The sequence below is a fragment of the Sceloporus undulatus genome, chromosome 4 (assembly GCF_019175285.1).
Source record: "Sceloporus undulatus isolate JIND9_A2432 ecotype Alabama chromosome 4, SceUnd_v1.1, whole genome shotgun sequence".
Classification (NCBI taxonomy): domain Eukaryota; kingdom Metazoa; phylum Chordata; class Lepidosauria; order Squamata; family Phrynosomatidae; genus Sceloporus; species Sceloporus undulatus.
This window is the reverse complement of record NC_056525.1, coordinates 119,970,204-119,983,762: the sequence shown is the minus strand read 5'-3', so window position 1 is coordinate 119,983,762 and position 13,559 is coordinate 119,970,204. Positions and strand designations below refer to the sequence as shown.

Here is a 13,559-nt window from a genome sequence, read left to right as displayed (position 1 = left end):
TTTGCGGATGAAATGTGTGCAGAGAAGAAGGATTTCTTTTCTGAACATATTGCTACTGTATAGGAACAAAGATGTTCTTTGTATTGTGTCTTGCTGGATATGAGTTAGGTTTGCCACAATCTTTACTCCAGTTTTCAACTTTTCTATTTCAGCTCCGTGAGATCTTCTGTATACCAAGGAGCCTAGTTAGCAGCAGGTCAGAGAGGACCTTTGGGAGCAATCATGTCAATATACCTAGCTCATGATTCCATCTGTTGGCCAGCTGCACCTAACAGACTTCTCCCAAATGTAATGTAGAAGTCACCCAAGACCAAAAGTTTGGATGGCTGCCACACCAACTCCAAGACTAGTTCTGTGAGCTTGGCCAGGGAAATTGGTGCAGCAGGGTGGACAGTACAATAACCAAATTGCCAGCCTATCAAGAATGCAGATAGTGGAAGAATTGTAATTCCCTTTAATTTCACATCATAGTACTGATGGTGGAGATTTCTATTGGGATTTTACTTGTACTGCAAATGAAGAAAAAAAAAGCCCAGCCATGAATAGCAAATAGAAAAATCAATTGAGCGGCTTGTTTAAAATATGCCACCGTGTAATTCAGCATTGTATTTGATCTATATTTGTTTCATGGCTCTTTGAAACGCCTTCCTACTTAGTCCCTAGCTACAAAAGTGCAAAGCTAGTGTTTATGTTAAGTTTGAGTTTGAAAATGTTGTGTGTGTGTGTGTGTAGTTTATGTAGATGTCAAAATGGCTTCTTAGAAACCAGATGGTACATCAGAACAGTTGAAAGAAGTGAACAAGGGATTAGAAAGGGGAGTTGATTATTGAGACAATGACCTATTTAGCGAATGCATTGCTTCTGTTTACTGCTGCTGGTCTTTTCACTGAAAAATAATGCCGCTATTTGCCTGCATTTATGCTGTCTAGTTGTACGGTTCTGTTAATACATGCCATTCCTTTAGCCATGCAAAAACATGGCTTTCTTTCTACCTATTCCTTCATGTGTTCCTGCATGCTCCCACGAGGATCCACTATAGCATTCATTTTTCAAAATTTCAAGCTTTGGAAAATCCATTCTAAATTTAGTGACAAAGAGCTACTGCATGTTAGCCACAAAACCTTTGTGGAAGATTTTGAAAGGCTTCCTAGGGTACTTACACATTTTCCTATGAAGAACTGGCCAGGCCTCAAAAACCTTTCCCTCACTTTGTGTGAACTGATAGGACACAATAGAGCATACCTACCGTATATACTTGACTATAAGTCAACCTCATGTATCACTCAAGGGCAGGTTTTGGGGCCAAAATTATGGATTTTTATATGACCCGTGGATATGTCGAGGGTAAAACTGAAGGGCATGCAACAAAGGATCTATCTAAAGGATGAAGCAAGGAAAACAATGCCAAACAATTTACAAAATCCCAGCAGGCACAACTCTTTGTGCTCACCTTAAAGGCTGGATGGATGAGAGAATACAGAATGCTTCCAAGACTGATTATACTCTTGCTTTTCACCAGGGCATGGTTCCTTTAAAAATAAGAGTTAAAGTATAATACTTGCATTGACCCGTGGATAAGTCAACTCAGGTTTTTGGGGTAAATTTTTTGACTAAAATTATACATGAGTATATATAGTAGTTTTTTGCATTTTGCTAGGATGTTGGTGGTGATAGTTGTGCTACAAGGTTTTATGTACACTCAGAATTTCAAAGAGTAAACAAATCTGTAAAGTTAAAGTACAGTATGTACAGTACAGTATTTTCATTCCAATCATGTGTATAGAGACAATTTTCTGTAGATGGAATTGTTAGATTTCACTTGGAGTGTTCAAAAATTGGTTCATTCTTCCTGTGTTCCAGGTTTAAGTGGATATTTTTGGGAAGGGGGAAAATATTCCAGCAGTCAAAAGGTGGCGGCTTGCTAAAATTAAAAGATCTTGCAACGATTTTTATTGTTTTCATAGGTTGCAAGGATAAAGTGTAGACCTCAGAATATGTATTTCCCAAGCCTGTTTCTGTAGCCTTGGGTCTTCCACATTCTCTTTCTTTGGTTGAAATAAAAGTGAATTGCTTACCTTGGTAGCCTTCAGGTGCCTATTAAAACAGTTACAACAAGGAACTCTCATGGTTTTTCAAAACCAAAAGTGTCTTTCTGGCCCCCATCCAGACCCGTTTTGTTCACCCTTGTTGTTCTTGTTGTCGTCATTGAGTTTGGGATTCATTTTTGGAAGTTCATGCTGGTTCCAGAAGTATTGCGAGGTGTGTAGATTAGCCCATGGATTGGCCATAGTTCCCCATCCTTGCTGAAAACTGAGATCAAGTGTAGTTTGAAATGTTAACAATTAATAGGAAGCCATTTCTTGCATACAATAAGAAAAAAATATTGATTTAAAAACAAACGTTTATCCTCCGGATAATTTCATGGATGTTAAAAGACTAGAAGTGCTGCAGAAGACATTATTTTCTTATGCAGAACTCTTAAATCTCTTTCACACTACACACTTAGCAGCTTTTAATAATTGCCATTGCTTTACCTTGTGGAATCTTGGGATTTGTAGTTTTATGAAGTGTGTAGTAGACTGTGACAGAGATCACTAGTGCCTCACCAAAATACAAATCCTGACATTCTGAAGGATGCAGCCATGGCACTTCACTTTATATTAAAGTGCTTCGTTGTATGATGAGGAAGGGTTATTACAGAAAAGAAATGTTTTATCACATTATATGCAAGGCAGTTCTTGATTGATTGCTCTTTTTATATGTTCTAACATTTAGAGAGTGTCAGTGTGAGAGCTGTTTCACTCATACACCTATTGAATTTTTGTTTTGTCAACAGGCTAGAAGAAAAGTGTCTGGACCACAGAGTTGGAAGTTGGATTATTTCTTTTAAGAAAGGGAAAAAGACCATGCGTGCATGTCTGTAGAAATGGTTTGCGGCTCAGTCAAGCTGGAGCTGACTAAATGAAAGTATGGGCTGTGCGTCAGCCAAGCATGTTTCTGCTGTACAAAATGAAGAGGAAGCTCAGAAGGGGAAAAACTACCAGAATGGAGATGTATTTGGTGGTGAGTGTCACTGCTTGTAGCTCCTAACCATTTCATAGAAGGTCTGTTTATTGCACTCTGCTTTTTACCATGTCTCAACTCTATTTGCTGATGTTGTCTTTTCTGAACCTATCAAATTCTTCAAGAATTTGTCTTGTTCTCACATTGTTCATATTCTTAACTTGTTCATATATTTGGGCACATTACTTTATATAAATGTTTACTGCATTAGAGGCAAACAACCTCTTTGATTTTCTTTGAGTGCAGTGCAGAAGCAGAATGTGGAACTAATTCAAAAAAATCACCTTGCTAATAATCAGTGTTTACTTTTTAAGACAAACTTTCTAGTCCTGATGCCTGAAAATTTATGCTTGAATGTATATGAACAATATTTGCTGACCCATAACATTCTTGCAAACAAACTAGTGGAATGTAGGCTAGACAACGTAACTGTTACATGGATTTGTAATTGGCTGACCAGCCAAACCCAAAGGGTGCTCAACAGTGCCTCCTTTTCATCCTGGAGAGAAGTGACCAGTGGGGTCCCACAGGGCTCTGTCCTGGGCCCAGTGCTATTCAACATATTTATCAATGACTTGGATGACAGAATTGGGGGCATACTTATCAAATGTGCAGATGACACCAAATTAGGAGGAGTAGCTAATACCCCAGAGGACAGCATCAAGATTCAAAATGACCTTGATAGATTGGAAAGCTGGGCCAAGGCTAACAAAATGAATTTCAAAATGAAGGTACTGTAATTAGGGCCGAAAAATGAAATGCACAGATATGGGATGGGTGTCACCTGGCTGAATGAAACTACGTGTGAAAGGGATCTGGGAGTCCAAGTAGACCACAAATTGAACATGAGTCAACAGTGTGATGCGGCAGCTAACAAGGCCAATGTAATTTTAGGCTGCATCAATAGAAGTATAGTGTCTAGATCAAGGAAAGTAATAGTTCCACTCTATTCTGCTCTGGTCAGACCCCACCTGGAATATTGTGTCCAGATCTGGGCACCACAATTTAAAAAGGATGTTGAAAAACTGGAGTGTGTCCAAAGGAGGGTGACTAAAGTGGTGAAAGGTCTGGAAACCATGCCCTGTGAGGAACGACTTAGGGAGCTGGGGATGTTTAGCCTGGAGAAGAGAAAGTTAAGAGGTGATATGATAACCCTGTTTAAATACTTGAAGAGATATCATATTGAGGAGGGAGCAAGCTTGTTTTCTGCTGCTCCAGAGACTAGGACCTGGAGCAATGGATGCAAGCTGCAGGAAAAGAAATTCCACCTCAACATTAGGAAAAACTTCCTTACAGTAAAAGCTGTTCAACAGTGGAGCTCCCTTGGAGTGTACTGGAGTCGCCTTCCTTAGAGGTCTTTAAACAGAGGCTGGATGAACATCTGTCGGGATTGCTTTGATTTAGATTTCCTGCATGGCAGGGGGTTGGACAGGATGGCCCTTGTGGTCTCTTCCAACTCTATGATTCTATGACTTTTTACAGCAACTGCTTTTGGCTTTTGAAATTTCTCTCGATTGGGATCAGGACTTTCTTTTACAGTGTATGGGTTACTTCTTTTCCCTGTGACTGTCAGCAGTGTAGGCAAATACGTGCATACTTCCATAACTTTAACAATTAACAGAATTCTCCATTTCTTTTTGCAGACTTTGGGTCAATTTGGATTGCCCTTGATTATGTATTTTCTACCCCACTCTGTATATGCATATTCTACATGTGGCAGTCCTCCTCCTCATGTCTTGATTATATTTGTTTCCCAGCATCTGTTAAATAGTATGTGTTGAAATCTGTTCAGTGTGTTTAATATTCTGGGGAGTAAGTACATATGCTGGAGGCAATAGCTGTCAGTATCTTCATTTGAAAACACTGATAGTAATAGAGGCATTTTGCAGACAAAATACTCAGATTTTCATTGAAATTAAGGGGAGAAATTTCTTAAAACATCTGTAAAGCTATCTAATGGGTGTACTTCACAGCAACTTTCATGTGAGGTACATAAAACATTCTTTGGAATCTGCTGCGAAATCCCACAAAAATTAGTGGATTTAGCAGAGTTTAAATTACGTGCAGCAGGCAAGCTGGAACATTACATTTGTTTAGCAGAATAGCTGAGTGAACTGTGAGTCAAGTTATGTTTAGTTCAAATGATGCCTTAGGCAAGCTATGGTTTTCTTGGCCTTGGCCCTTTCTGGGGTCCATTTATTTATTTATTTACTTAACACCCTGCCTTTCTCCCAGCATGGGATTCTCTAACAGTAGGATTAATGCCATGGGCTTTCTTTAAATTGTGGTTTTGGGGTTTTATTTATTTATTTATTTTAGATCGTTGAGATAATATATAGGAAGCTAATGCATGGGAATAAATGAAAATGCTATATAACTTTTCTTTCCTTAAAAGCTTTGAAGGAGGACGGTGAATTGATTTAAAAAAACATAACAAAACTTGAAGAGCATTAGCTATTTTACAGGTATAACTCCTATGGGAGCCAGAGAAGACAGTCCTTTCCTTATGTCTACTTGTTAATGCCAACAAGACACTTGTTGGCCTCATGAGTTAGCTGTCCTTCCCAGTTATGTTGATTTTCCTGAAGTTGTGCAAACACATGTCCAGAATATAGGTAGTTCCTTCATATATACACTTTCACCATCACACACATTGTGAGACAAAGATGACACCTGGGCCCTCTCTAAGAACAGTGATCATCTTGTCCAGATGTCTACTCTATTTCTAAACGAGTTCATGGAGATGCTTCAGAACAACTGTCTTTTCCTGTTCCCCTTTCCCAAAAGTGTAGCATTCTCAGACCTGTCACCTTTTAAAACCATACAGAAATACTGGTCCTGGATGGATGCTCTATGATGCTGTCCCTGGCGAGAGAATTGAGATTATGGCCTGCAGCTACCACCCTACTCTTTATGCCAGCTGCACATAGGCATAACTAAAAATAAAAACAACACACATTCTATCCCTTCCTTAATGCAGAATCTTGGGTCCTGATTTTTAACAAATAAGGTATGCTCATGAGAAAGTACAGTACTAAAAAAATTGAAACACAGTGAACTGTAAATTGCTTGCATGAAATCTGTGAGGTTTGCTAATCTGGAAGGTTGGGATCTGTGTTTGGAGCAATATTATCAAGTTTGCTTTAGGCTGTTACTCTCTTGCGTTGGCAGTATTTTATGGTATGGGAGGACTGTGGATTGTGAAGACCCAAATATTTTGAGTCTGTAGATCCAAAGTGTTCCTGTTATCTTTGAATGTATTTAATCTCAGAGATTATTTTGTAAAAAAAAAAACCCACATATTTATATTAAAGTAGAGTGTCTCTCTATAAAGCAAATACTGTATATATTGACTCCTAGCAGGGTGTGCTTGTCCCCCAAATTAATCACCTTGCAGGAGCTGGAACCTGTATGCGATGCTGATATTATTAAGATGGATTAATAATAGACCAGCATTCTCAAATAACAGTTATTTATTTAAGAGACATTCCATAGTTATGTGTACACAGAGTATAGCTATTGTATTGGTTTGAAAGAATATGAGGACCAAATAATTTCCTGCTGAAAAGGCTGTACAGTTTTGAGCGCCTTCATATAGAGGCTTTTTTGCTTGCTTTCTTCTGATTATTTAATCATTTGACATATGTATGTATGTATGTATGTATATGTATATATCAATTATGAGGAGTTTAAATATCCTGAAGGCACCAGATCCCATGTGATCTTGGAAGCTATGCAGAGTCAGCCCTGGTTAGTACTTGGCTGGGAGACCACCAGTGAATTCCAGGTGCTGTAGGCTAAATTTTCAAAGGAAGGAACTGGCAAAATCACCTCTGAGTGTTCCTTTCTTAAGAAAACCCTATGAAATGCATGTGGTCAACATAAGTTGACAAGTAGCTTCAAGGCACATACACACACATTATTTATACCTTTGTGGTTTCTGTTTTTAAAGGTCCAAGCGTCATGGAGTCATTCAGATAGATTTGAGGCAAGGGGTTTTCACAAAGACAAGAAATGGCAGACACAGTTAAAAGGGGATTGTATTTAGATGCTTCTGCATCGGGCTCTTGGTATCCATTGGGGTTTGGTTCCAGAAACCCCTCCCTCCATGGATATCAACATACTTAGATGCTCAAGTTCCATTATATACAGTGGTATGGTAAAATGGCACTCTTTATATAAAAGGGTGAACAACTGAAAGGTTTGATTTTTGGATTGTTAAAAATATATATTTTCAACCAGTGGTTGGTTGAATCTGTGGATGCAGAATCCTATGGATATGAAGTGTAGTGTGTTTTTATGTCAATGGAGCTCTTATTAGTTTCTACAGCACCTGACAGGAAAAAAAAAAGTAGAGGATCATTGACAGTAAGCTCTGCTCAGCAAAAGTGGATGTCTTTCTGTCTTGTAGAACAGTGAACTGTACACCTAAGAGGCCTATGGCTACATGAAAGTCATGTTACAGAAAGTTCTTTGTGTTCATCAGAATGTGACAGTAAGACAATAATTGGAAAGTTTCTGACTACAACTTCTTGGGATGATGCTGGGTTTTGCAGAATCGTTGAGGTCCAGACCATTTTCTCTTAGAACTATCCTGTATTATTAACGTAGATCTGTACACTGCAGAATTTATAACAGGAGAGTTCTGGTGGTTAGCAGTATGTATGGATATCAAAGAAAATAAATGTTTCAGCCATTGTCCTCATCTAAATTGACAGCATGTGGTTCCGCTGTCTATGGGAAAGGTAAAGACTATTACATAATCTCTTCAGGTAAAGACTATTACATAATCTCTAAGGACATTTACTATGAGGATAAATGTTATTCCATGGGTGGATAGAAGAAAGTATATCATTAAAAAGTGTTATAGAGAAACCACTTTCTAAAAGAGGACTTGAAACCACTTGAGCTGCATTCAGCTGAAGCAACTCTTTTTACTCTGATTTGTTTTAGTTGGCAGTCTTCTACTTACCAAAAATAGATCTCAAAATGAGCTGTGGAAAAGGTGAGATGAGGGCATCTACATAGGCCCCAAATGTTCATCAGAAATGTCAATTAACTCTTTGTTGGATTTTTTAGAAGAATGAACAGAACCCAGTGACACCTCCTGTAAATTGGAAGCCCTGTATTCTCTAATTTTTAAAAATTATTTAATCTTTGAAATTAGCTATTGAGTTACAGCAAACCCCAGAATATGAGGTATATAATGTTCTCCAAGAGAAAACTTTATGAGGTACAGAAGGTTGCCTGTCAGTAGGAAATAAATTATCAAATGAATAGGACAAACTGTTCTCTCATACCCCATGAGCAAAGAAATGTCTTCTGTATATTCCATTCATATTGAGAACCCTTCCCTGCAAGTCCAGTCATTGCTCTTAAAATGAGGATAGTTCAGGTGTCCTAAATACAGGACTTGCAGGCATTACAGTGGTCTGAAACAACTTCTTGGTCAGAATTTAACCATAAGCTTCACAATGAAAAACCTCTTTTGCGTACATAAAATTGTTTCACCTTGGCTGACCAAATTTTAAGGAAGACGTGGCCTCTTGTATTTAATAGTTGAGCATTAGAAGAGTAACTTTTCTCATCTGTGGATAACTGAGTCACCTGTTCAGATTCCCTCTTCCATACTTCTTAACAGTTGTACAAAGTCCAAGCCCAACTGAAAAACATACTCTGAGTAGCATAGGTAACTATTGACCTAAATTGACTAGGAGTTGTGCATTTCCTTTGAGAATGGAATTAAATTTCCTTTCGACCTGATTAAGAAGAGATCTGTGGATTCTGAATTCTTCTCTGCCCTGTGTATGCCAGAACAAATTGTTCCAACAAAAGGTATAATTTTCAATCAGTTTGTGAAACGTCTTTTGAGAAGAGATGCGTAATGGATTAGTGGTGGATATGATCTATTCACAAAAAATGTCCTGTGTAGAATTGCCTATATTACATGAGGGTCTGTTTATTGTTTTTCATACGTTAATTTATCACTATGAAAAGTCCTTCTTTCCTTTTGAGTTCTTTATGACAATCATATTTAGGGCAGTGACTAATATTCATAGCATATAATGCTGCCCTGGTTAGTGCTTAGATGACCGGCTGTAAATTTGCCTTAAAATGCTTGAATAGTAATTGGAAGTAACTGCTACATAGAGCTGCACTTAATACCTGGAGCTTTAGTTTTCAAGAAAATAAACATCTGGTATCTACAAGTTCTGTTTGTCACAATTCTGTTTCCAAATTTAACCATATCTGTATCTTGCTGGTGTCTTGGATGATGGATGCCTTAAGTGCTCCCTGAACTTCTTAGGAAAAGAGAGGATTCACATAACCTGAACATTTCCTTGTGAACACCTGCTCTACAATTGCTCCCACATACTCACTGACAATGTTCTAAACATCACAAGTCTTTTTTGCCATTCCTAAGAAAACTTTTGATTAGAAGTGCTTAAAAGAAGTTATGATGATTGCCCATAAAGTGTGTGCTCTTGTTTCAGTGTTATGTGAAAAAAGAAGGGTTATTAATTAACCAAATACTAGACACTCCCTTTCCAAGCATTGCGGAGTTTGCTTTTTAAACCAAATAAATACAAAAGCAAACACCAACAGAGGAGCATATCAGGTGAACTTGCATGTTGTTAAGATGTTGCAGTCACTTTGAGTCTGTGTGTGAAAGAGAGAGAGACATGTGCACAATTTTACTGTTACAGGAAGAGAGCTATATTTTTTGGAAGTGTTGGCTCTGGACTCCTACATTCTTTTCAGGACAAAAATGCTAAGAGTACTGAGCAACTAACAGCATTTACAGAAAGTGAACATCTGAAACAGAAGTGCTGATTTGGGAGGGATTCTTCAGAACGAGGCACTGAAACTTTACTCCAGCACTACCCCCTTTCTTTCTAAGCAAACCCAACATGCTTGATAAAACCTGGGCTTCTGGCAAAATCCCACTTTCTTGGAAGAACTCTGCCCTTGAAGCAAAGACTTGGAACACTTTATAGGAACAGCACCCTAAACTGAGCTATACCTTATTCAGTGGTCTCCAATTATGTTCCCCATATTCACAACTTTCTTCATATTTGAACAACCTTGGGTGCTCATTGGATTGATCCAAATTCCTCACCCTAAAAGTCTGAGCTTTTGGAATCTCTAATTCCAAGTGTGGTAACATCTTCCCCCCTGCTATTGTTGTGGAGTTCCTCCCTGTGTCTAGTTCTAGCAGATCCAGGACTATTGCTCATGGGCAAATAAACCTCAAGTCATAGTCTTTTAACCATCCATTAAGAAGCCAAGCCCTTCCTCCAGTCCATCTGCCTTGGTTCAGGCCTCGGAGGTGGAGAAGATCTGCTGGACCTGATCCCCTTCCCCACCACCACTCCCTTCTCCTTTTGTGTCGTGTCTTTTTAGATTGTAAGCCTGAGGGCAGGGAACCTTCTGACTAAAAGATTGTATGTACAGCGCTGTGTAAATTTACAGCGCTTTATAAATAAAGATTATTATTAGTGCTAAGATGTTACATTTTCCCTTCTGTTGTGTGCATTGATTTAGATTTATAACTTGCTCTGTTCTAATGCTTCATGACACATGTGAAAGAGTCTGGCCATGGTTGTTATTTGCTGTCAAGTCAACTTTGTCTACCAGCATAGCATAGTGGTTTGAGCATTAGACTATGACTTTGGAGACCAGAGTTTGACTCCCCAATCATCCATGGGAAATTGCTGAGTGATCTTGAGAAAGTCACACTCTCTGACAGCTTCAGAAGATGGCAAAGGCAACTTCCTTGAACAAATCTTATAAAGAAAATCCCACAATAGGTTCACTTCAGGGTTGCCTTAAGTTGGAAATGACTTGAAGACATATAATAACGTTAAAAACATAATAATAAAAATACAGCAATTTCCCCTTAAAACAGATTCTTTCGTGGGGGTAGGAACACCTTTTGTGGTGAATCATAGCAGTGTAACTACCAAAGTAAAAAAGGAATGGCTCCTGTAGATTATACAAATTGTGTCATTCCAAATAAAACACCCTGAGCTGGGAGACTTACATCATTGCCATCAACATGACCCACATTTATTAGTTTGAAAGAGTTTTTCTGTGACTCCGTCAGACTTAGATCTGTCACACCTCTCTTTCTTCTAAAATGGAGCTGAGTAGGCTAGATCATGTCAGACCCCGCTCTTGTTCATTTCCTACCTCCGGATTCTTAGCAAAATCCCTGACTTTATCAGACTAACTCCCTTTTGCATTTATCCAATGATATAAGTGAGTGTAACCTGCTCCATGCACTCATAAAGTTTGTCAGTTAAATGATCACCACGTTACAACTCCCCTGTTACACAGAATGATAGGTATGGATTTGGGAAGGCTGGTTATCACATTGCTTCTTGAAGTATCAAGAAAGTAAAATATGATGGATTTACCATTAAAAGAGACAAGTGAAGCTGAGAGCCAGCAGAACTCAAAAGCAAGGCTAAGCATGATAAATTAATACAATAATTGTGCACAACACACTGGGAAACAAACGCTTCCGTGCCCTGAAATTCATTTGTGCCAAACCTGCCTTCTCATTGCTAATGGACTAATAGAGAGGCAGAAAGGGAGATGGGGTGGAGAACATATTGCCCTTATGCCAAATGCAATAAGCGTTTGTTGCCGGTAGCATTGGTTGTACTCCAGCTTGGAATGCAGTCACAACGCTCCAGTGGCACACTTCCTCCATGTTGGGGGTAGACACACTAGTCAATTCATTTGAGATGTAGTGCTGGAGAAAGTTGCTAATGATACTATGGATAGACAGATCAAGCCTGAACTCTTCCTGGGAGCCAAGGTAATTAAACTGAGGTTGCCGTACTTTGTCCATATCATGAGAAGGATGATCCACTAGAAAAGACAATAATGTTGAGAAAGGTGGAGGGTAGTAGAAAAAGAGGAAGACCCCTGCAGACCTGAGCAAAACAGTTAAGGATAGTGGGTCTTGGAGGTGTGTCATTTACAAAGTCATCATGAGTCAAGACTGACTCGAGGGCAGTTAACCGTAACAACACTGGTCTTAGCCACTCACTAGAAATTATATTGCAGGCATATCTGTTTAAGTTATCTGTTCTCCTTATAGGCAAAAAGAAAGTCACAAGAGAGTTTTGTTTGGTCACTTGGGCCTGTTACAGACTGCCAAAATAAAGCTGCTTCGGGTCTCTTTGGAGGTATGCTATTTAAATGATGCAAGGGTCCTAAGAGTCTGGAGGTCGCGCCAAAGCTACACTCCATTCCAAAGCACTGGAGTGCAGCTTTGGTGCAGCTTCTGGATTCTTAGGATGCATGCATCATTTAAATAGCATACCTCCAAAGAGACCCGAAGCAGCTTTATTTTGGCAGTCTGTAACAGGCCTTGGTTAGTATTACATCTTTCTACACAAGGAGCTGCTGTGCTGTAACTTTTATTTTTAATTCCGCATAATGAAAGTGGTTTCTAAAACAAGCTTCCCACTTACTTCAGTACTTGAAGAAAGAGTAGTCAGGTGGTTTAGAACCATTATAGTTATCTGTCCATTTCTTCTTTTCACTATAAATAAAAGTAATGTATTTTCTGCTTTAAAGTAGACAATGAAGACATTGAAATAGCTAAAGATTTTCCATACCTTGGTTCAGTTATTAATCAAAATGGAGACTGTAGTCAAGAAATCAGGAGGAGACTGGGATTTGGAAAGGCAACTATGAGGGAACTAGATGAAATCATAAAGTTTAATGATAATAGAATACTAAATGTAAGATTGTCTTTGCCATTGTATTTTCCATTTCTTGTATGGTTGTGAAAGCAGGATAGTGAAGAAAGCTGATGAGAAGAAAATCAGTTCATTTGAAATGTGGTAATGAAAAGTTCCACAGATACCATGGATTGCTAAAAAGGTTAATTAATGGGTCTTAGAGCAGATCAAACCTGAACTCACTCTAGAAGCCAAGATGACTAAGCTGAAGGTGTTGTACTTTAGACATGACTCACTAGAAAAGACAGTAATGCCTGGTAAGGTAGAAGGCAGTAGGAAAAGAGAGAGACCACATTCCAGATAGACTCAATCAAGGAATCCATGACCCTCAGCCTGCAAGACCTGAGCAGGGCTGTTGATGATAGGGTGACTTGGATGTCTCTCATTTATGGGGTGGCCATAAATCGAAGTCAACCTGATGACAGTTAACAACAGTAAATTCTCTGCTCTGTGAAAGGAAGATAGATAGTAAGCAGTGTCGTATTGTGGTTATGTCCATCCTGTATGCATTGTTTGCGCTTGTGTGTACATTTCTTTCATGAGTACAGAACACAGTTATGATGTCAGCTCTATATATTTTGTCTTGTTATTTGATTTATACTCTTTAACAGTTTGAAATCTTTTTTTCTAAAGCACATGGAGTAAGTGTGTTTTTGTTTAGCTCCACCAATTTGTGGTTTCATGCTCCATTCTTTTCTAAAACTGACATCAGCCTGGCTTACCACAGAAGTCATC

The 13,559-nt window shown here is 38.7% G+C and overlaps 1 protein-coding gene across 2 annotated transcripts in view; it reads left to right on the top strand.

The window, feature by feature from the left end:
- C4H1orf21 (chromosome 4 C1orf21 homolog) overlaps positions 1-13,559 on the top strand; it is a 145,639-nt gene that overhangs the window by 47,190 nt on the left and 84,890 nt on the right. For both annotated transcript variants that reach the window (XM_042463706.1, XM_042463707.1), the window contains exon 2: positions 2,837-3,063. In XM_042463706.1, the coding sequence (XP_042319640.1) occupies positions 2,970-3,063 (94 nt within the window). In that variant the 5' untranslated portion in view covers positions 2,837-2,969. The remainder of the gene's footprint in view (positions 1-2,836; positions 3,064-13,559) is intronic.